General features: G+C 40.3%; 1 protein-coding gene across 1 annotated transcript in view; it reads right to left on the reverse strand.

The window, feature by feature from the left end:
* Positions 1-618: 618 nt before the first annotated feature.
* The window catches only part of LRRK2 (leucine rich repeat kinase 2), a 157,749-nt gene continuing 132,931 nt past the window's right edge, over positions 619-25,436 (reverse strand). Inside the window, 9 exon segments of the mRNA XM_056107813.1 lie at positions 619-2,348; positions 3,337-3,404; positions 6,493-6,705; positions 7,223-7,375; positions 11,757-11,941; positions 14,659-14,731; positions 16,519-16,745; positions 21,650-21,844; positions 24,737-24,837. Coding sequence (XP_055963788.1) covers positions 2,227-2,348; positions 3,337-3,404; positions 6,493-6,705; positions 7,223-7,375; positions 11,757-11,941; positions 14,659-14,731; positions 16,519-16,745; positions 21,650-21,844; positions 24,737-24,837 — 1,337 coding nt within the window. The 3' untranslated portion in view covers positions 619-2,226.

The following is a 25,436-nucleotide window of genomic DNA, read 5'->3' on the forward strand; positions in this document are numbered from 1 at the left end:
TATAGCTGGAATTAAATTTTTAATTGGGTAGCAGCTTTGGGGTATGGAGATGACTGCCTGGGCTTTAGAAATACAGAGGGTTGGGGGAGGTAGCCCATCCCAACCTGGAGGAAGCCTGGAGATTTCATAGAAATCTAGAAAGACCTGCATACCCGAATGTTTAGCAGGTTAATTTCTGGGTGAGGCTTGGTCCGAGACAATGGAGTCTGGCTGAAGGCATGGCAGCAATTTTTCAGGGTGGGAGCAAGCAGCTGCCGGGGGCTCTGTTTGGGCGGGCACTGAGCTGAACTGCCCCCTTCCAAGGTGCTCCAGATATCTCAGCCTGAGCAGATGTCTGAGAAAAATTTTCATGGCAAATTGATCTCTTTCAAGATTTATTTACAAGTCTCTGCAGCATGGTTGGTAAGTGAACTTACATGGCGCTGGAGGTGGTTCACTGGCATGACTGAAATGAGCAAAATTCTTAAGAGGAAAACTTTAGTTAACAGATCCTGTAGTGGAAATCCCAAAGAAATTAATAGGATTTGTCTTTAATGAATTGCAAACCTATATGTGAACCACTGGCATGCACACACACACACACACACACACACACACACAAAGAAATTTGCAAGCATGCTTCTCAAATGTTTTTTATTCCATTTAAATACAATGTTCATTTACATATTCACCCACAATTTTCTTTGGTTAAAATATAAATAAATACAAAGTCACAATGATAAATATCACAGGAACACAGATTCCACTATTTGACATTCTCCCCAACCTTGGGCACAATATAGGCCCCATCCGTCCTATTTCACCAGGAACCATGGGGCAAAAATTGCTTTTTGCAGTAAAGGAAAGCATAAGTACTGCAGGCATTTCAGAACCACTGCCTTTCCTTGCGAAAAAGAATTTTAGCCCAGGTAAAAGTTAATCTGGGCTTTGTCACAAGGAAGGAAACCCTGGCTCTGCTGATTTGTTTCTTGCCCTATTGATCTGTTTGGGGGTGGGGGTTTTTTTGTTTTTTGTTTTTTTGTGTTTTTTGCAAAACCTATTAAAACCTAGTTCTCTTTAAGAAATAGGTAATCTTTCAGAGTTAATAATTTTATTACTCTTGATATAAAATTTAAAGTCTGGATATAAAAAAATGTTACTCAGTCCTGAGAATGTTAAACGGACCACTGGATTTACCAAAAACGTTCCTTAAAACAGAAATTACAATCCAACTGCTACCCAGGTACTTGTGCCTAACATTCCTACTACAGGAAGATATTTTAGCAATTTAAGTTTAATCCGGGAAACAAAGCAGCAGGTGCTGACTAGTGATCTGAACTGGTGATCTGCTTCACATGTGGCCCCATGGCTTAGGTAGGAGCTGTAGAACTCCCTAATTTCAAAAATAGGTTTGTATCCAAAAAAATAGGAATTTCATAGTCACAAAATTTGGGGGCAAGGTGAATAGCACTGAAACAGAACAGATTCAGAAAAGGAAGACAGGGTTCTGGCCTTTAACTAAAAATCCAAATAAAAATGGAAAATAATCATTTGTAAAAGTAGACACTGTATTCACAGCAATCATACAAATTTCAAGGTATCTGAATTCAGGGAGAGTTACAAAACAGGCAGAAAAAGTAGGCTGACTTTGCTGTCTTGAGGCTTGATAATAACTTCTTTTCCATCAACACTCTTCATGGATTTTCTTTTTAGTAGGTATGAATGCGTGTGATATACATAATTGCACTTGCAACAAAGAAACTCATGTCCAAGAGAGGCCTATTTTCAAGGACATGCAATAACTGCTCCTAAAAGCAATCTATGAGGAATTTTATGGCCAGGAAACATTTCTAACATACTAACTCTACTTTGCAGGATATCTAGAGAGTAAGCAATTTAGTCCTGTTTTAGCACAATGCTTAAAATACAGTTTTCTTTCATTATGAGTAACAAATTTTTATAAATTTTAGCATAAACACTGCAATAAGTAATTTTAAGGTTTTTCATTACTTCATCCACAAAATTAGAATATATAGAAAATATAACACCATATTTAAAATTTTTCTTTTAAAACATACTTTCACTGGTAACTTTTATACATTTATATTTAAAATAAAATATATACAAATGAGTTATTTCAAAGAGCAGGAGTACCCTTTTCACATGTAAGTAAACATTTTTAAATAAATATTTACAAGGGGAGATAATAATTTTCCTGTCCAAAGTCAAGAATTCCCTTTTTCCCTCTTATTCAACAGATATTCTTTTCATTTTTTCAGCTAATTCTTTTCTCACCTCAATATGTTTTTCTAAATTTTGCACTTCATGTGGAAGATTGATGTCCCAAACAGACAAGCAAGACTGTAACTCTAGAAGAATAAAAAAGGAAAATTATATATCAAAGATCTGCCATGGCGAATTTCAATTTTATTAATTTCTGTTTATTTGCTATATATACAGTCCAAAATGACTGGTATTAAGTAAATTACATTTGAAAATGTCTAAAATACATTATAGAATCTAAGTACCAAATTTTTAAAAGTATATGGGGCCTGGAGAAATAGAACAGCAGGGAGGGCGCTTGCTTTTCGCACAGCCAACCTGGTTTCAACTGGCATCCCATACGGTCCCCTGAACACTGCCAGGAGTAAGCCCTGAGCACAAAGCCAAGAGTAAGCCCTAAGCACAGCCAGGTGTGTCCTCAAGAAAAAACACACAGAAACATAAAAGGAATATGAACCTGTAATAAGCTAAGGTTTCATCATTGTGAAAGAAATATGCTTTTTGAAACAACAAAGACAGACCTCACCTGAATGTAGGAAATTTGTGAGAAAAAAAATAAGCACATTTAATTAAGATTTGGGATAGTTTTCACTTTATAGTGATTGACATTATTCTTTATCTGAAAAAGACAAATATCACTCCCAAATCACCAAAACTTGATTTTGAAAATTTATGTCCAAACTATTTTAACTGTAAATATGCTTGAATATGCTTACAGTTGGGCTGGAGCGATAGCATAGCGGGTAGGGCGTTTGCCTTGCATGCGGCCGAGCCGAGTTCGATTACTTGGCCCCTCTCAGAGAGCCTGGCAAGCTACCAAGAGTATCCTGCTTCCAAGGCAGAGCCTGGCAAACTCCCCATGGCATATTCAATATGCCAAACACATAACAAGTCTCACAATGGGGACGTTACTGGTGCCTGCTTGAGCAAATTGATGAACAATGGGAGGACAGTGCTACAGTGCTATGCTTACAGTGCTACCACCTGTGAGATATTTATTATAAACACAAAACAAGTTACAATATCTAGTGTCACTGAACTATGTTTGTAATATCATATCCTATTAAAAATTACCTTTTTAGTAGTGCATACCTTTGGTACTTGTCTGGGTATATCCCAAAACCAGCATGACATTTTTAAGGCTTCCTTTACCCCAAAAATAAAAGAAGTTTTCTGTTAGAACAATATAATAAATTGAACTAAAATAAGTACATATTTTAACAAAAGTTTTTTTGAACTTTATGCAAATTATACTTTTTGTTTATATGTAAAGTCATTACTCAATTCACAAAATTAGGATTTATATAGAAAATATAAACACTATATCTTTTTTTTAAGAATCACCAAGAGATATAGTTACAGACTTACAAATGTTTGTGTTTACACTTCAATCATACAATGCTCGAGTACCCATCCCTCCACCAGTGTCCATTCTCTACCATCAATGATCCCAGCATCCTTCCCACCCCCATCTCACCCCAACCCCCCGCCTCTGGGCAGGCACATTCCCTTTTGCGCTCTCTCTCCTTTAGGGTGTTGTAGTCTGCGATGCAGGTATTAAGTGGCCATCATGTTCAGTCTATAGTCTACTTTCAGCATGCATCTCCATTTCTGAGCGAGCCCTCCAAGCATCCTTTACTTGGTGTTCCCTTCTCTATCTGAGCTGCCTTTTCCTCCAGCATGTGAAGCCGGCTTCCAAGTGTGCAGCAATCCTCCTGATCCTTATCTCTACTATCCTTGAGTCTTCCATTCTATTACTTTATATTCCACAAATGAGTAACACTATATCTTAAATTGTTCTTTTAAAACATACTTTCACTGGTAATGTCCATATATTTATAAAGGCCCTCCCGTTGTTCATCGATTTGCTCGAGCGGGCCCAGTAACGTCTCCATTGGAGACTTTGTTGTTACTGTGTCTGGCATATCGAATACGTCACGGGTGGCTTGCCAGGCTCTGCCGTGCGGGCGAGATACTCTCGGTAGCTTGCCAGGCTCTCCGAGAGGGGCAGAGGAATCGAACTCGGGTCGGCCATGTTGGCTGCATGCAAGGCAAACGCCCTACCGCTGTGCTATCGCTCCAGCCCATATATGTCCCCATATATTTATATTTAAAATAAAAATATAAGTATTCCTTCATATGCAAATGAGCTATTTCAAAGAATGCAAGTACCCTTTTCATATACAAACATTGTAAAATAAATAAGCACCATTTATTATTAAAATTTTATTCTTTAAAATAAATAAGACACATGTACCTCCCTGAAGAATTCATCTAGGGGGTCAGAGAGGTCATATAATGGTTAAGGCAACTGCCTTGCACATGCCAGCCTGGGTTTGATTTAAAGCACCCCAGATGGTCACCTGAGCCCTGTCAAAAGAAATTCCTGAGCACAGGCACAGGTGTAAGCCCGGGGTTTGTCCAAGTTCGTTTAATAGAAAAGTAAGAACAAGAAAAGACCTAAAAGATAGAGTTAAACATCTTGATTTGTCACTATTTGTCAATTGTGCAGTTCTGTGTATATCGTTCTAAGAGTAAAATTTATTTATAGAGTGAAAACCAAACAGCATTCTTTAACAGGAGTGGGAAACATAGGCTGATCAAAATCAGCATTTGTTTTAATTTCTTTGGTACAAAACTAAAAGTGCCTCAACATTATGCATTTCTCATTTGGGGCAAAATCTATATAAAAAAGGTGAGCCCCCACTATCCAGCATCTAGCGGCAATAACCTGCCCCACTTAGGGGCTAAGCACCCCTGCATTCACCATTCTCAACATGAACTCTGATCACTAGATACCTCAGAGCAGACTGGAAAGGGAAGAGAAGTAAAAAAAGTACAAAGCACAGCCACCCCCCAAAACCCCCAAAAAAAGAAAGAAAAAAGAAAATGAGCAGGAAGATAACGGAGGGAAGCAGACACTCTAGAGGATGAGATAGGATGTTAGCACATTGTTATACATGAAACCCTGCTATTGTAGGCAGTTAGACAGGAAGGAGCCCCAGTGGCATTGGAATTCCTAGGAAGTAATAAAACCAATAAGACCAAGGCTGCAAACACAGGAACCAAGGTCCGATAAGACCCTCATTTGGCACCAGTAACAACCCACAGAAGGCTTGACCCCCTGCCCAGACAGAAACTCCAGCAGGAACAAAAGGACGCGTAAAGAATTTCGAAGAGGACCATAGGCCACTCCCAACTCTACCCCTGGACAACTCCTTGCAACAGACCTTTACCTAGGTAGAAGCCCCACAAGGGGGCAGGTTGGAAAGACCTATAAAAGTCACCTTGAACAAAAGAAGTGCACGCCATGCTGCCCAAGTCCATGTGCGGCTTGTGCTGCCCATGTGGCAAGCACATGTGTCGCCAGCATCTCCCCTCCCCTCTTGAGGTGTGGACTTTCAAGCTTCCATTTCTAATCCTGGGGTGTGTAGGACTCTCTCTGCCTGGGCGAAGCCTGTGCTCTCTCTTGAGAGCGGCACTCTACTCCCTCCCACTTCCCCTCCCTCCTTCCTTCCCAGACTCTCCAAATAAAATCTGTTCTTACTTCACTGCTGGGCTGGAGCGACAGCACAGCGGGTAGGGCATTCGCCTTACAAGCGGCCAACATGGCCGACCCGAGTTCGATTCCTCCGCCCCTCTCGGAGAGCCCGGCAAGCTACCGAGAGTATTCGATATGCCAGACACAGTAACAACAAAGTCTCCAATGGAGACGTTACTGGGCCCGCTCGAGCAAATCGACGAGCAACGGGAGGGCCTTTACTTACTTCACTGCTTACCTACTCCTGACATTCTTTTCTGTGAGACAGGACAAAGTCGCTGAGACCCCTGGGCAAGGCCTGGGAATGGCTTTTCTTCCCTGCAAAGAGCCATTCCTTGCTCCAACCTGAGTCTGTGGCCACCCAAGAAACGGTGGTGGGGCTCAACCCGGGCCCCAGAAGACCAAGCGGATGTCAGGTGTGGCCGGAGGGCCACGCATGGGGCTGGCGGGGCTCTGGCTCACGCCATGCAGGGCTCATCGCAGACTGCCAGCCCTGCCTTCCCCGCCGGCCGAGGAGGCAGGACGGATGGGGAGAAGGAACCTGGCCCCCTCTTCTCTACCTGCATCAGCCACGGGGGCCACCAACCTCACGACCGTCAGGAGCATCAGGTCGCGACGCTCTTACGAAGCCCATTTCTCAAAGATGCTCAGGCTGACCGAGTCCACAAGAAGATTGACAGGAAGGAGACTTGCCTAGCTGCGTCATCGCCATCCCCCGCACAGAGTCGCACCGGCTGTGAACCACGCGGAGCACGCGGCGGGTCGCCAGGTCCAGGAGCAAGAGCGAGCCCCCGCCCGTGCCGATCCAGAGCGCCGCGTTCCTCTGCAGGCAGAGGCTCTTCACCCGCCCGGCGTAAGGCAGGCGGGCTCGGGGCTCCGGGGCCACCTCCGCCGCCGTCTCCCTGAAACCACGGCCGCAGTGTTAGTGGGTTTAACGACTGAGAATGAGCAGGGCTGTGCCTCTATACAGAAACACGTACAGATGTAAATCGCATTTTGAACTGTGAGTACATGACACTATACATCATGTATCATCAAGATTTTATAAAGCTATTTTTATTGAATACAGAATGCTGAAAAGGCAATTTTCTGCCTGAATCACAAGCTTTTGTAAAAGATGAGACGTGAATTCAAAAAGTTCTGAAATAGATACAATTTTTAGGAAAATTGTACACAATCCAGGAACAAAGAATTTTTCAATGTTCAAAGAAAAAAATGTTAGTCCAAATAATATGCCATGAAGTCTGAAAGGTGCAAAAAAATTAAACTACATGTAAATTAAAGAAAATTAAATTATATTTTACATGCAGACCATTATTAATAAGCAACTAAAAATTTCCCAAACCAACAATTGATAAAATCAATTAAGATCTCATGTTATATTCTTTCCATAATAAGAAATTTTAAATATGAATTTACTTTAAAAAGTGCACACAGTCTATCAGTTGGCAGAGTTTTTCAGTTTTCTTATCCCAAACCTCCACAAATGGACTGTTTTTCTTGGCAACATAGAGAGCTGTGTCCACTGCCACCGATATGATGTTGGAGTCACTGAAGACTGCATAGGAAAACCTGGGGGTGATGCAAGGAAGAAACCACCTTAGTCATTCTGTTTCACCCCGACATGTCATGCAACTCAGCAAATTCTTAACACATGTAAAAGATTAAAATAATTTTGAGAGAGAAAACAACTAGAGTATTGGCAATTACATCCTGTACTCTAATCATTCTGAATTGTGTTAACTTCTATAAGAATATCTCTAACTATAAATAAATGTATCTCTAGTTTCATAATTTTTAAATATTTGTTATTGCTAAATTATTGTAAAATTATAGCACTGTGGCACTGTCATCCCATTGTTCATTGATTTCCTCGAGTGGGCACCAGTAATGTCTCCATTGTTAACTTGTTGTTACTTGTTTTTGGCATATTAAATATGCCACAGTTAGCTTGCCAGGTTCTGCCATGCAGGCAGGACACTCTCGGTAGCTTGCCAGGCTCTCTGAGAGGGATGGAGGAATCAAACCCAGGTTGGCCGCATGCAAGGTACCCGCTGTGCTATTGCTCCAATCCATTGTAAAATTATAGCTGTGATAATATGCTGAAATATGTTGTTATTGCGGTTGAGACATTTTCACCTAGTAATATAAAACAAAATGTCAAAATAAATCTTAGCAGTGGCTTTAAATATTAAAGCACAGATATTGTTGCATCATACAAGTCATGTAAATTATGAGGAAAAATCCTACATAATAATCCAAGCATAAAAGAAAGTTAATTGTCATTTTCCCTCTTATCAAACACAGGAAAATAATACTTTTAACCATCTACCTTCTAGCATTTCAAAATTTACACATTTTTCAGGGAGATCAGCTGCCGTACATCTACATGGCAAACTCCTGGCTTACTTTTGAAGACCCACTTAAATCTCAGCACCTCTGGAATTCCTCCTGATACACTGAAATAGGACATCATCCTCTTTCCTCACTGCTATAGTTGGAACACTGTAGCCTCAGTGAACATAAAGTTTTATTTTTATTGGTATGTCCCTTATACTAGATGGAAACTGTAATTTCATGAGCACAGGAACTATGTCTTCTATACAGCCATATCCAGTGAAGAGCCATGGTAGCTAATTAGCTATCTAGGAGATGAGAGAGTAAAACTGAGTTATAGGGAGATGGTAGATAAAGATAGGTGACAGATGCGAGATAGAGGAATTGATGGCTAATGGGTGGATGTACCTATCTAGAAACAAGTTGACAGTATAGGTAGCTGGTCAAGTATATGGAGAAAAGGGTGGGTGAATGAAGAATTAAACAAGTGTGTATTAGGAAATAATAAAATAGTTCAATGTAGATGACATGTAAATACCACAGGACTACAACGCTAGAAGATCTGAAGGCAGGAAAGCTTTGTTCTTGTATCTTTTATATTTGGGACAAGAGACAATGATGCAAACTCAGAGCCTCTGTCCTGCAGGTCATTTCTCTTTGGTGGTCTCACTGAATTTAACAGAAGGTTGGTAAAGTTTTCCATAAAATACCATTGCCCGTTTTCTTTGATTCTCAGTGGAAATCTTATACTATAAATCTCAATGTTTTTTAAAAAAGAAATAAAAGTTTACAAATTCTTAAATAACTTAGTCAAGGATACAAACTAAAATGCCTGGACTAGGACTCAAAGCAGAGGCCATGTATCTTTCACTGAACATTAGGCTCCGAGCATCACATACTAACAAGGAGGTATGAAGTAACCTCTGAGAGGTCACTTTTTGTGTGGTGTGAGAGTTCAGAGAAACGAGAAGTTTCTTTCCCTTCTGTCTGGTGGGACAATTCCAGGGGAAGGTGAGAGCACCTTCAGACTTGTTGGTACAATCCGGGTAAACAAGAGATCCTTTTTAAGAAGAGGTCAAATATTTCCAAAATCAAGAATGTAGTCCTCATCTCTTTTGGGACATGAATGTGTTTTTGCCTGGGAATTCTCTGTAGAGAAGCATCACATATTTATATCACATATAATTTGAGGGGATTGGTGGATGTCCTGTATCTGATGACAAGCTCCATAAATAAAGAAAGGAAGTCCCTTCCTTAAGTATTTTCAGGGTTAGATAATTTGAGAGTGAAAGTTTCAGAATGAGAATGAATTCATCACATGTTTACCACACTCTAGCAAATAAACTATGAACATGACAGACACATTATCCTCATCTATCAGAACTTCAGACCTAAAGCAGTGTAGCTAGGATTCACCCAAATGATGAACAAACCAATTTTTCCTGGTCTACCCTGAGTTTTATTCATTTGGCTTACCTCTCGGGAGAGCCTGGCAAGCTACCAAGAGTATCTTGCCTGCACGGCAAAGCCTGGCAAACTACCCGTGACCCATGACGTATTCAATATGCCAAACACAGTAACAAGTCTCACAATGGAGACGTTACTGGGCCTGCTCGAGCAAATCGATGAACAATGGGAGGACAGTGCAGTGCAGTGCAGTGCAGTGCAGTGCAGTGCTACCTGGTCTAAAGTGTGTCCCTGTCTAAAGGTCAATGACCTAGGGCTTTCTGATGTGCAGCCAGTTGTAAGAATCAATAGGTCTAGTATTTCTAAGAAAATGGTTTTAAAAATACATTTGAAAAACAAAACAAAACACGTCATTGTTGTTGTTATGGAAGTCAGAAATGTATAGAAAAGCAAACTCAAGTTGCCTGCTCTACAAATATGGGACGCATCTGCTCTGGGCAAGGGTCCCAGGATGGAACCAGGTAAAGACACAGGAAAAACCAGGCAAAGAGAAGTTTCTATTGAAAATGCTGGGAGAGAGGGGGAAGCTGGCCCTGAGAACTGAGATGAGTTCCGTTTGGCCTGAGCACAGTGGGAAAGGAGGCTACAAGTATGAACAAAGAAAGGTAAGAAGACTCAACAGGGTGGCCTGCTGGACAACAAGATGCAGAACAGGGCAGAGAGATGGCACAGTGGGTAGGGTGTTTGCCTTGCATGTGGCTGACCCGGGTTCAATCCCTGGCATCCCTATGGCCCTCCAAGTGCCAGGAGTAACGCCTGAGTGCAGAAGCGGGAGTAACCCCTGAGCATCACTGGGTGTGACCTAAAAAGGAAAAAATTGACAAGATGCAGAACAGTGGCATCATTTTATGATCGAGAACAGCCCTCTGTGCAGCAGTAAAGGGTGCAAACTAGGCACCAAGGAAACAGACTACCGTATGACCAAGACGACACGCAGAGTGGGGACAGGGAGCAGTGTCAGGAGCACAGTCAGTAGGAGCAGAATCAGGGAGGACAGAGAAGGACAGGATCAAGGTTACTCCCACTTGCTTAGGTTTGGGCAGCAGGATGAAACCCAGTTCAGCCCCTGGGATAGGGACCTATGGCCCCAGCTAAGAGCAGTCGTGGCAGGCAGCACTGATTAGACGCCAACCAAAACAGGGATTAGGGCAAGTATTCCTTCTCTTCGGGCTCCTGCTTATTCTTCTCAGCACCCCTCTGGGAAAGTGCACTACACGCTCGGAAAGGTAAAGGCTCGGCAGTGCTTTCCTGAGCTCCCCGAGTCCAAGCAAAAGCCAATGTCTGGTTCTTCATCTGCACTGCGTCTCTCTGAGGACTGTGAGCAACAACAGCCACCACATGATCTGGTCAAAATATAACTTTAAGAATTAAAACAGAAAATTGGAACAAGTTTTTTACATTTTTTTAACTCAGACTTGACTGTTGTTACTAATTTTGTTGTAGGAAGAGTACACACACATATGTCTATGTATATATATATATGTATATATATTATACACAATTAACAAAGATAGAAAGGAGTTTATTGCTAAGGCCTATTTTTACTGTCATCAATACCTAATCATCAAAAAAAGTCTATGTAAAATCCATAGACTCAATAAAATACTAAGTTGATTGCCTGTCCAAAGCATATATAAATTGACACAGAAATTAAAATATTAAAAATTGTATTGTAAAATACTAGAAATATTACAAAAGATTTTTATATTTTATCCCAATATGATTAGGCTGGGCTGGAATGATAGCACAGTGGGTAGGGCGTTTGCATTGCACACAGCCGACCCAGCCAACCCAGGTTCGATTCCTCTGCCCCTCTCGGAGAGTATCTGAGAGTACTGAGAGTATCTTGCCCTCACAGCAAAGCCTGGCAAGCTATCTGTGATGTATTCAATATGCCAAACACAATAACAAGTGTCACAATGGAGACATTACTGGGCCCGCTCGAGCAAATCGATGAACAACGGGAGGACAGTGACAGTGATTAGGCCAGATAATTTTTTAATAATATACCTTTGCTTTCTAGAATTTTCTAAAATTCATCTTCGATGCTATAATATAAAAATACATTATCCATTTTAAAAGGTATTAGGGTAATCAACAGCATTATATTGACATGATTATATTCATTGTACAGGAAAAAATGGCTCACAGTTGACTTGTCCTGGTCTCGATGAGTTTCTGAATATTGAAATCACTGGAAAGTGAAAAAATCTTGGTGCCACAGCCTCCCCACAATATGTCTTTCTCAGCAGAACTCACAGACTCACTCACACACATCAATGGTGTGCTGGCATCCCCCACATTCACCACCTTCAAAGGCTCAGCTCCTTGACACTTTGGAAAAAGAGAAAACATTTGGCAAACTGAGTTGCTGTAGGATGAAATAGCAAAAAATGCACTTTCTAAAAACTACTTTCCATTTAAATAGTTAAGAGGTACTGGAATAAAATTCAGGAGATACTTTTCAAATTGTTTATAAAAATAAGATTCAACTGAAGTAGAATCCTAAATATTACCTTTTGACCAATCTCTACTTCATGAGAAAATTACAAAGAAACTAACCTAGCAATCATGCTCACTTCTCTCCCACTATCACTCTTTGATAAGACTGTGAATGACTAATGACTAATAGGGTGTTAAATTAACAGATAGAATAATAGGTGAAATAAGAACTTTAACAGTAGAGAAGCTTCCTTTTCCCAACTTTAAATTATACTATAAAGCTGTTATAATTAAGACAGTGTGATACTGGAATAAGAAAAGACTCTCATACCAAAGTAATAGAATTGAGAGTCCAAAGACAGATCCTCCAGTACATGAATAACTAAACTTGACAAAGGAGCAAAGAGTCTGATTGGAGCAAGGAAATCTTCTTCAACAAATGGTGCTGGGAAAACTGATCAGTCACACGTGAAAAAAAGTTAACTTAGACCCTATCTGACACAATTCACAAAAGCCAACACAAAGTATATTAAAGTGCTCAATACTGGACCTAAATTTATAAATTATATTGAGGGCTGAAGTGATAGTATGGTGAGTAGTGCCTTTGCCTTACACACAGCTGACCTAGTTTTGACCCTCAGCACCACATATGATCCCCAAATCCAGCCAAGAGTGATCTATAGCACAGAGGTTGGGGTATCCCTTGAGTACCACAGGATTTGTCCTAAGAACAAAACAATAAAGAGAGAGAGAGAGAAAATTGTATTGAGGAAAGCCTGTGCAGAATTCATCATGACACTGAATCTAAAGGTATCTTCAGAGACTGAATGCAATTGGCCAAAAAAATAAAAACACAAAGATAAAAATAAATAGAGACTGCATCAAATTAAGAATCTTCTGTATTGCAAACAGAACAATGACCAGAATAAAAAGATACCCCACATATTGGGAGAAAACATTTGACCATCACTCAAAAGACAAAGGGTTAATGTCAAAGGTATACAAAGTATTTGTAAAATTTAAGAAAAAATACCTCATAAAAATATAGGACAAGATGAACAGAAACCTCATCAAGACAACAGACCAATGGCCAATATATACGAAAATATGCTCTGCACCAAATAAAGGGTGTTGGGAGGATCCTCCCAGGATGGGAGAAGCATGTGAAAGTAGACTATAGACCAAACATGGTTGTCACCCATTGCCTCTTTCGCAAACTACAACACCCAATAGGAGAGAGAGAACAAAAGGGAATGCCCTGCCACAGAGGCAGGGTGGGATGGGGGATGGGGGGTGGGAGGGATACTGGGACCCGTGGTGGTGGGAAATGGGCACTGGTGGAGGGATGGGTATTTGATCATTGTATAATTGAAACCCAAGCACAAAAAATTTGTAAGTCTACAACTGTACCTCATGGTGTCTCACTAATAAAAATTTTTTAAAAAAGAAAATATGCTCTGGATCTCTGATCATCAAAGAAATGAAAATTAAAACAATGAGATATAAATTCTGTGAGACTTGAGACATGAGATACCTACGAAAGAGATTAAAACAATCGGAGTTGACATGGATGTGGCCACAAAAAGCACCCTCATCTGTTGCTGGTGGCAAAGTCAACAGGTTCAAACATTTTGGAAAACTCTATGAACACATCTAAAAGAACTGAGAATTGAGCTTCCATATGACCCAGAAATTCCACTTTTTGGTATCTACTCCTACTTCAAAAAAACTCTACTTGGAAATGATATTTGCACTTCTATATTCATTACATTATTCACAATAGCCAAAATCTAGTCTTCCAGAACAAACGACAGATTAAAAAAACTATGGCATATATATATACAACGGAATACTACTCAGCTTTATAAAAAGATGAAATCATGTAATCCATCCATGTAATGTGATGGATCTGAAGACTATAATGCCATGTTTTAAGTTAGTGAGAAGGAGGACAAGTACACAAGTTCTCTTACATGTGAGATATTAAAAAATATATAGTAATGGAATAGCAAATAGCCCAAGGCAAAAGACTCTTAGGATTGGTCTATAAAACTGAGCTTAGAATTATGGGGCCATGGCAGTACGGTTGGTTGAGGTGGGGGAATGCTCTGGGGTGTTGGAACATTGTATGCATAAAACCCTATAGTTGACTTATTGTAAATTATGGTGCCTAATTTTTTAATGTTTTTAATAAAAAATAAAGCTGAAAAACACTTCAATAATAAATGAGAATCTGAAGAACAGTAAGTCAAATTAGTTATTCAAAGATAAATTAAGAATCTGTGGCAAACAGATTAAAATTTAAAACTAGTTTCCTTTTTTTCCCCAAAACATAATTGTCTTCAATTATCTACTTCACTTACATACCAAATAATTTATGTTCCAAGTTTTATAACTCAGATCTCACTGATCATTTTGACCTTAGTTAAATCAAATCTCAATGATGCAATCAGTATTTGCAGAGTATATATTATATACAAGACATCAAATTTTAAAAAGAAGTGCTTATGATCCTTGCTTTGGGGAATCTTACAATCATGTAGAGGTAAGAGCAATGAATACACATAAAAAAATTTAAAATTTTGGTATAAGTTGCACTGAACACTTACCTTAACCATTTTGTCTTCAAAAATGGCCAACTTTCCATCAGCAGTCCCCACCAAAAGAAAATTCTTTTGTTTTCTAAAGGAAAAATATAAAAGCACTTACAAAAAGAATGCATAATTTGACAAAAATGACTTTAATTTCCCCGCTAGCTTGAGTAACTGCTTTCTTCCTGACTCCCCTTTCTTACACCATTTTCTTTATAAAACTTATTATTGGTAACCTTCTCTCTGCCGTTTGAGAGGTGAATCTCCCAGTCTCTTTTCAGTTTTACAAACAGGAATGTCTTTGTAATTCCTTTGTCATTCCTTTGTCAAGGACCTGGGTGACACCACTTTGCAGTGTTATCATCAAGAAAGGGAGACTCCCAGGGCCAAGGAGATGCTCAGGTGTCAAAGCATACTTCTTGGACCTTGGACCCTAATTTTGATACCTGGCACAAGGTCCCCAGAGCAACACTGGGCATGACCCAGTGACCCACTAAATATCACCAGGTTGGCCCTGGAATATCTGGGCCCTATTTTCACAGCATCTTCAGGCCCAAGCATTGAACCATCTGGTCTGGTTGGTTGAAAATCCCTGGAAGAGCTCCCTCCCTAGGAGGGACCCCTTGAGTATAACTTGGATGGCCGAATGGTGGGGAGAGGGGAGGAGGGAAGAGGGAGGAGAGAGGAGAGAGGAGGGGATAAGAGAGCCTGCTGTTTCCTTGTCTATATGGGAGTCTTCAGCTGGCGAGAACTAGCAAAATCAGATAGCCTGACCACATCAACACTCTGCCTATCCAAAACCCAGGGAAATTTCTCCTGTCAGATCATCAAGCACTTAAACACTTTCCACGGTTAATTCCAGCAGAGTTAGCCAAATCTCTCCCCTCTAATGCAACTTTTTTTTGCCTTTTTGGTCCTACCCTGGCAATGCTCAGGGGTTACCCCTGGTCTGCACTCAGAAATTACTCCTGGCATTGGGGGACCTCTTGGGATACTAGGGACTGAACCCAGGTTAGCCACGTGCAAGACAAATCCCTTTCCCACTGGACTCTTGCTATGGCCCCAAACGCAAATTTTTTTAATTCAGTCTTCCTTGTGGACTTAATATCATCTAAAAAATGACAATATACCAATAATTTCAACTCCACATCTGCCAGTGAAATTTATATTTCAGCTGCTCGAAACTTGTGATTTCTATTTTCCTATTTTACTTGCACGCAGCCAACATGGCCGACCCGAGTTCGATTCCTCCGCCCCTCTAGGAGAGCCCGGCACGCTACCGAGAGTACTCGATATGCCAGACACAGTAACAACAAAGTCTCCAATGGAGACGTTACTGGGCCCGCTCGAGCAAATCGACGAGCAACGGGAGGGCCTTTACTTTACTTACTACTTCACATTAGCAACTCAACCAGAGAAGACTATGGTGTGCTTTCTTAATAGCTACTGGAAATCACTCTGTCCCAAATAGCATAGCAACATATCGCAGTTCACACCGGAATTCATGCATCTAGACAAATTCCTATGCAATAAGAACCCATTGGCTGTTAGTGTTAAAATCCCTCTCATTATTAGCAACTTAATAATTCATGTATTGCATGTTTCCTGATTTGGGAGCTTATTGGTATGTTTTAGACTGGCACATAACGGACTATTCACAGGTATGAATTCAAGTAAAAGCCTGTTAAATGATTGACTGCTTCCATTTCATCGATTCATAGGAAGTCACAATGGCTGTAACTACTCCCAATTCCCAGTAGCATATGCATAAAATTAAAATACACTGTAAGTGACGTGAGATGAGGAGGTAGCATTTGCTTGCAATTTACCCGTATAAGAGGTATGCCATTTCTCCCTGGGGCAAAGGGATTGTTGTACCTTTGCTTGGAGAAGGAGCTGCAATACAAGCAAGTGACAGAGTCGGACATCCGTTGAAGAGTGTGTCTCTTCTTCCTGTCCTGGTCACTGATGGCCAGGAGCATGCCAGACTGGGTTCCACACACAATCCAAATTTCCTTTTCAGAAGAAAGATGTACCAGGGCCAGACACAGTATTTGGCTATCAGTTACTTCCTCAGACAAAGCACACAAGGAACGTGACTCCAGCTTCAGGGACAGAATTTGAACAAAATGAAATATCGCTTATATATACTGAAATCTGTTTCGCTTGCTTGCTTTTGATTTAAAAGTGGTGCTTTTATCTTAAATTTCTTTATTTTAAGTAAAGAACTACGATTTACCAAGTTACTGATACTTGAGTTTTAGACATATACTATTTTTACATCAATCCCACCACCATGTCAACTTTCCTCCACCACGATCCCCATACTCCATCCACTCCTTCTACCCTGTTACAAAGTTTCGTGGCTGCAGCTTAGATCTGATGTTTTATGTGTTGTTGAGTCTGTGCTTTAGATGTATAACTATACTGGTCTCCCACATCACCAGCATAACTGAATTTCCTGTCCCCTGTGCCCCATGACTTCCCTTTCTCATTGTCTTCCTCCCTCACCTCTTGATTTCTTTCTCTATGGTCTGGGCATCCTCCCTTTACTATAGTACATTTCTTCATCCAGTTAGTTTTAATGTTACCACAGATAAGTGAGGTCATCCTGTTTGTCTTTCTACTTCTGGCTTACTTCATTCAATATGGTATCTTCTCGTTCCAACCAGGTTTTAGCAAATTGCATGATTTCATCATTTCTTGCAGTTATATAGTATGCCACTGTGAATATATGCCACACCTTCATAATCCACTCATCTATCACTGGGCACCAAGGAGGATTCCATATCTTAGCTATTGTACTAAGTACAGAAATGAATAATGATGTGCGTAAGTCCTTTTGAAAGACTGTTTCTTGGGGGCTGGAGCAATGGTATGTAGCAGGTAGGGCGTTTGCCTGGCATGAAGCCAATCCAGGCTCGATCTCCAGCATCCCATATGGTCCCCCGAGCACCGCCAGGAGTAATTCCTAACTGTAGTTCCAGGAGTAACCCCTGTGCATCACGGGGTGTGACCCCTAAGAGAAAAAAATGTTTCTCTATGCTTGGGATAGATGCCCAAAAGTGGAACTGCTGGATCATATAGCAGCTCAATTATAAGTTTACTAAGGATTCTCCATACTTTTTTCCACAAGAGTTGAACCAGACAGCATTACCACCAGCAGGGGATGGGAGTTCCTTTTTCACTGCATACCCATCTGTACAGATTGTCCCGCTATTTTTGATATATGGCCTTCTCACTGGTGTCAGATGATATCTTACTGTCAACTGGATTTTCCCAAAGAAAAGTGATGGTAGGAACTTCTCATGTGACTTTTGGCCATCTTCCTATCTTCCTCTGCGAAATGTCTGTTGGTTTTCTCTCCCCATTTTCTTACCCACTGATCAGAAGGCCTATCTTTATGCCAGTACCATGCATTTTTGATCACTATAGTGTCATAATATGGTGATTTAAAGTTATCATGGTATAGATCTCCCATGTCTTTTGTTGATTCCTAGATATTTGATGTTTCTGGACTTTAAAGGGGATAAACTCCTTGATAGCTTTCTCCTCTGATTCATTCTTTATATATAAGAATGCTACCAATATTTGTGTATTGACTTGGTAGCCAGCCACTTTGTTGTATTGGTATATTGATTCTAGAAGCTTTTTTTGTGGACTCTTTAGGGTCTTCTATGTATATCATTATGTCATCTGAAAACAACGACAATTTGACTTCTTTTCCAATTTAGATGCCTTTGATTTTCTTTTCTTGTTTGATTGCATTAACCAGGTCTTCTATGTTAAATAAAAGTGGAGAAAGTGGACATCCTTCCTTGTACCTGCTCTCAGAGGGAATACTTTCAGTTTTTCACCATTAAGAATGATACTGACTATGGGTTTGTTACAAATGGCCATTACTATCTTGAAGAAGGCTCCTCCCACCCCTATCTTATTGAGGTTTTTATCATGAATAATGGATATTGTCAGAAGCTTTCTCTGCATCAATTGATATGAACATATTTCCTTTTATTAATGCAATATATTATATTAATTGCACAGCGGGTAGGGCGTCTGCCTTGCACGCAGCCAATATGGCCAACCCGAGTTCGATTCCTCCGCCCCTTTCGGAGAGCCCAGCAAGCTACCGAGAGTATTTGATATGCCAGACACAGTAACAACAAAGTCTCCAATGGAGACGTTACTGGGCCCGCTCGAGCAAATCGATGATCAACGGGAGGGCCATCCCTTTAAACCATCCTTGCATCCCTGGGATGAATCCCACTTGATCAGGGTACATGATGTTTTTTATATGTTTTTGGATTCTGTTAGATAAGATTTTGTTAAGAATTTTTGCATCAAAGAAATGCGTCTGGACCCCGCAGTAGGTTACTGTCGCCGGGCCACCCTAGGGGGGAAAGGGTGTTGTCCCTCCACCTACTCCCCCTAGGTGGCTCGGTGGCCACCATCCTCCAGAGGCCACTGGACAGTCAGGTTGGGCCCACAGTGATGAGACATGTTGGGCCTCACGGGATAAGGTTGGAGCCGGTCCTCTCCTTCCCATCCCACCAAGACCCCAAGTCATCACCCACAAACGGCCTCTCTGGCTCCTGATCAAACTGCTTAAGGGCCATGATCCAAGAGACTCAGAAACAAATCTTGGAACCCAGCGGCTTTTGGCAGAAATGCGTCTGGACCCCGCAGTAGATTACTGTCGCCGGGCCAACTCAGAAGGGGGGAAAGGATGCTGTCCCTCCGCCTGCTCCCCCTAGGCAGCTTGGTGGCCACCATCCTCCAGAGGCCACTGGACAGTCAGGTTTGGGCCCGCAGTGACGAGACACACAAGGCCTCACATGATGGGGTTGAAGCCAGCCTTTTCCTCCTCGTCCCAACAAGACCCTGAGTCACTGCCCATGAACAGCCTTTCTGGCTCCTGATCAAGCTGCTTAATGGCCATGATCCCAGAGACTCAGGAACAAATCCTGGACCCAGCAGGTTTTGGCAGAAATCCCTCCAGATTTAAGTGTTAAAATTTCAGAATTTCAAAACTGCATGGCCACTACTGCAGCCACGTGACATCATATGTTATTCATAACCAGCAATAGAAAACAAATTGTCTAGTGTTGTCTTTTCAGCAGATCTGAGTGTTGGGGTAAAATCTCAAATAATAATGGTGGGTCTGGTGTTGAAATATTGAATGCGATCAAAGTAGAGAGAGAGTAATATGGAAATCATCTGCCCCACAGGTAGGGGGAAGAGTGTGGGATGTGGGTATACTGGGGTTGTTGCGGGTGGAGAATGGGCACTGGTGAAGGTATGGGTGTTTCATTGTATGACCGAGACTTAGATCCGAAAGCTTTGTAACTGCGCTCATGGTGATTCAATAAATAAAATTATAAAAAATGGAAAAAAATTTTTGCATCAATATTCAGGGAGATTGGTCTGAAATTTTCTCTTCTAGAAATGTTTCTGTCCATTTTGAGTATTATAATAATGTTAGCTTCAGAGACAGTGTTAGGACTTCTGTGTCTTCCATGTTTTGGAAGAGCTTAAGGAGTAAAGACAGTAAATCTCTGAAGGTTTGATAGAACTCACTAGTAAACCCATCTAGACTGGGACTTTTGTTCTTGTGGAGATTTTTTTAATTAATGTTTTAATTTCCTTACTTGTGATTGGCCTCTTTAGACTTTCTACTTTCTCCTTATTCTGCTTTGGGAGATTACATGACTCTAAGAACCAACCCACTTCTAGGATTTCCACCTTAAGAGCATAAAGTTGTTCATAGTACCATCTCATATTTTTAATTTCTGAAGGATCCATTGTAAATTATTCCCTTTTATCTATGATCTGATTTATTTGAACACTTTCACTTTTTCACCCCTCATCTGTCTATCTATTCTGTTTATTTATTTATTTATTTATTTATTTTGAAGAATGAACTGTTAGTTTCATTCGTTCTTTGGATTACTTTATTTTTTTGTTGACTTTTGCTCTTTTCTTTAACTATTTCCCTCCTTCTACTAATTTTTGGGTTGATTTACTGTTCCTCCTCCAGATTTTAGGGATGTTAGTTTAGGTTGTTGATCTGGGATTTTAACTCTGAAACTGCATTTATCCTATAAGTTTAAGTGTGTTTCTTGTAGGCAGGCAGCAGATGGATACATTTTCTTCCCTGATCCATCCAGCTACTCTATGACCTTTTTATAAGAGAGATTAGTCCTTTGGCATTGAGATAGATTAATGATATAAAGGGTTGTATTGCCATTTTTGTGTATGTGTGTGTAATCAAGTTGCTTTTGCAAATACATCTGTTTATATAGGTGGCCTCTCAGTAATTTTTTCAGTATTGGTTTAGTTGTTGCAAATGGTGCCAGCTGATTTTAATTTTCATCAGTAAGTTAATAGACAACTCTGCCAATCTAAAATGCATCTGAAACTAAATTAAAAATTGAAAATAACGCTGTTATTCTTAAGGTTAAACTATCAGTCCTCGAGTGACTTTGATGGAATGGGAAATAAATACTAACATCTAGACACAACATTTATTTCAGAATGCAACAACCAAAATATGGAGTTACTTTGAAGTCTATACATTTTTTTTACATTTGCCAGTATTTCCATCTATAGTCCTGCTCAGGCCTATGCCTACCCACTCCACTGCACACAGTTTGGCTGTCCTCCTGCGGGCTGCACCAACAGCTGTGCTCTCTCTTCCCACCGCAGGGGGTGCCAGGTGCCCCTAGAAACACACTGCACAGTCTCCTCTGGCTTTCTCCCAGAGGATTCTCTCTCCTTGGTCACTCACACCAGATTCTGCTGGGCTGTTTCTAGGGTTCCTGACAGAAACTCTAACATTATGACTTAAAACAAAACAGGCTACTTCTTTCTGTGGGAGGGCCCTTGTTCTTGTGGAAACTGCGGGTGTGACATTTCTGCAAGCCCTGACAGACTCTTCCTTGGCAGCTGTGGAATAAGTCCCACAAGTGTTTTTTCTGCAGAATCTCTGATCGAGAGTGTCAGGATTTACCTCAGAAGCGCGTCCTTCTCTGCTTAAGTCCAGAATCAAGAGCTTGCCTCTGTCACCATGTCCACAGCCCAGACAAACACTGGGGTCCTTGCTGCGGTGGTTTGTAGCAACCATGCACTCAACAAGAAGGTTTTTAGGGATCACTACATGTCTCATCAGACAGATTAACTCAGCTGAATTCAAGGCGTCAAAGACCTGAAAAGTATGCAAATAAAAATCATACATGAAGTTTACATGAGTCCATATTGGTCACATCAAAATAGCTAATATAGAATTTCACCAAGAAAAACCCAAACTGGCTGAACTGCAGCCCAATGGAGCAGGAGATCAAGAGTGTAAACACTCTTGATCAGATAAAATTACATTTAAAAATAACATAAACTTTTCATGATTAAAGATGCATGTGTAGTAGATTTTGTAACTTGAAAACAAAGCCTCAAATGTCATCTCTTAACAGAACTGCAGCAGCTGGAAGATATGCCCAACCAACGCCCAGTGCAAGACCATGTGTGACAGACAAGGGGACAACAGGAAGAAGGCCTTTCTTAGCTGAAGGGGATGACACTGATCTTCATCTGTTTTAAAACATATTTTAAAATCTTGCTCCCATTTAAAACAACAATTGTTGTTTTCTGATATGGTAAAATAAATTTTCAGACAAAACTTCCAGCTTAAAACCAATATAAAATCTACAGAAATTGTTTATCTTAAAATAAAGTCTTTTCAAACATCAAATATTCCTTAACATTGTAAGGAGTTACTGGGTCAAATGCTTACTGAATGGCAGAATCCAGAGGTGTCTGCTGTGCCCTATTACCATGTTTACTCTGAAGGCATCTGTCTCCTTGAAGAAAATGGGTGGTGTTGAAAAAAAAATGGCCCATGAGAAAGAAGCTAGAATCAGGAGTCTGGCTAAGTGGAGCTTTCTGTTCAGTAAAGGGCCTGATGGGAATCATCAGGTAAGGGACCCCAGAGGGCTGCCCACACAGAGAAAACAAGGCACTGAGACAATACCACTGTCCACATCAAAAAGTACCTTGGACTTTTCAGACAAGAGCAGGGAAGGAAAACAAAGGACCCTGAGCAATACTGCATTATAAGCCAACTCTCCAGAAGCTTGGTAGACCAGATGCCCACCCCATGGGTGATTCCCTAAGCTTGGAATAGAATTTAAAGCAATTTTCAGCAAGTAAGTACAGAAAAAATACTCAAGACCTACAGGCAGAGCTATAGAACTTCACTTCAAGACATTTAGAAAGACTGAAGTAAACCCACATTCAAAACTAGAAAGCTTAGCAGTAGCACCCGTCCAAAGCACAGCAACAACAACAACAAACAGAAAAGCTGACAAAGTGATCTTAAAAATCATATAAAAATTAAGCTGAAGAATAGCTAAACCATTCCTAGAGGAGAAAATACATGAGCAGAGACTATATCAAGTTTTACAAATTGACAGAGTGGAGTCAGAGGAAGAAGAGAGACTATAACCAGTGGAAGAGAACTGAGTCTGGCTTTGTGAATATGACTTAAACAGACGATGGGAGAAAGATGGAAGAAAGATGAAAGATGAGAGAAGGGAAGAAAATATTCCATAGATGAGATAAAACATGCTATCTGGTTGGGAAAGCAAAACTTGATCCAGATTAAAATGTTATTTCCTGGGGCTGGAGATAAACAGTGGGGAAGGTGCTTGCCTTGTATGCAGCTAACCCAGGCTCAATCCCCAGAGTCCCACTAGGGTCCCCCATGCACCACCAGGAGTAATTTCTGAGTGCAGAGCTAGGAGTAACCCCTGAGCATTGCTGGGTACGGCCCCAAAACCAAATAAAATGAAGTGCTATTTCCTGAAAAAGAATTTAAGCACCAAAGCCAAACTTAAACTTTTTAAAGAAACCATAGGTAAATTTGTGTGTGTGTATCTTAAAAGGACTTTAAGAAGTCTTTTTCAAAGTAACAAATGTAAAAAGAGAACTGCTACATTTATTGGCATTAAAATTAATAATTTTATTTACCATAAGGTACCCTACAGGAAATTAAAAAGCAAATCACAAATTGCAAATGAAATTTATGGTAAATTCAGCCAACAAAGAATTAGTATATATATAATATATAAATATATATAATATATAAATCATCTCTTTTTCTGATTTCATTTGTATACAAATAACAGGAAAAATGGGCAAATAATACTTATTTCCTAGAAAACATTGTAGGACCAACAAACAGAATGACATATGTCATCCTTTTCAGTATTTAAGGAAGTGCAAGTCAATGCCCAAAACTATAAAATAATAAAAAAAAACAAATTGCAATATTTAAAGAGAAATTTCAGAAAGCCATATGAAATTTCTTTCTTATCTTAAAATCCCACAATTCATCTTGTGTACATTCACAAAGAAATTCTCATATAATTTGTGCCACAATTACTTGTACAACCAGAATCACAGACACACTGTTTATAATAATGAAGAACTGGAAACATACAGATGCCCATCCCATATACAATTTATATATAATACTTATATGAATTATGAACACAGGAAAACCAAAACTATAATGAAGCACAAAGCCATGGCACTGCAGGTATCAGGAAAGCGGCTGTCTCAGAGGAAGGAGTTGTGTCAGCTGAGCAAAGGTGGCTGCAAGCTCTTTTACACAAGAGCCATAGGGAGGAGTGAGGACATTGCCTTTTAACCAGTGTGTGCATGTATTCATCTGCTCAAGCTCGCATACTTGAAAATGACACATGTGTGCTTTAGGATGTTGTTCTATACAACAGTAAATTTTGACTATAAGAATCCCCATGAACCTGAGGATGGCTCAGTAGTACCTCAGGGTCTGCAGGCAAGAGTGGAGTGATTCTGCAGCTGAGGACTCAGTGGTCCCCCAGTATCTGCTAACCGAGAATCTAAGGCACAGCACTGCCCACACAACTGCTCCACTGCCAAGACCACAGCACCACAGTGGAGTGTGAACCACACAACGCAAGTCAGTGAGCATCACAACCTGACCAGAGATACCCTAATGTCACAACAAGTGCAATCAAATAGATTTTAAAAAAAAGAAAGAAAGGAAGAAAAAGAATACCTGAGCAGAAGTAGGTCTTTCTTGGGGATTTTCCTTCAAACACTTTTTAATTAACTTCTCAACCATAGGCCATGGAGCACAACCATATTCTTTAACTGGATCTAAACATAAAAAAGAAGCATACTAGAAACATTAAACAAACCAAAACGAAGACTTTATTTTCTTTTCATATATAGAAGGTCCAAATATCACAAAGAAAAAACATTTATCACTACATTTTACATGTGTTATGAATCTACTTACCACAAACTCAAAGCAAATGTTATTAGCTTCATCTCCACTAAAGACAACATAAAACATTTCTTGACTTTTTTATAGTATAAAAGTAGACACAAAGGCCCAGAGAGACAGTACAGGAGTAGGGCACCTGCCTTGCATGTGACCCTCCTGGTTCTCTTCCTAGAACTGGATATAGTCCCTTGAGCACCACTAGGAATTATCCCTGAGTACAGAGCAGGGAATAAGCCCTTAGAACCACTGGGTATGGATCCCAAACAGAAAAGATAGAAATAGTAATCGATAATATAAGAGACCTTTATTCCACATCTGCATTTCAATAGCCTCTGAAAAAGTTTGTTCACAGATGACTGGATAAAGAAACTATGATGCATCTACACAATGGAATACTATGTTGCTGTTAGGGAAAATAAAGTGATGAAATTTGCTTATAAATGGACGCTAATGCACAGTATCATCCTGA

Source organism: Sorex fumeus, unplaced genomic scaffold (assembly GCF_029834395.1).
Source record: "Sorex fumeus unplaced genomic scaffold, SorFum_2.1 ptg000177l, whole genome shotgun sequence".
In the NCBI taxonomy this organism is placed as follows: Eukaryota; Metazoa; Chordata; class Mammalia; order Eulipotyphla; family Soricidae; genus Sorex; species Sorex fumeus.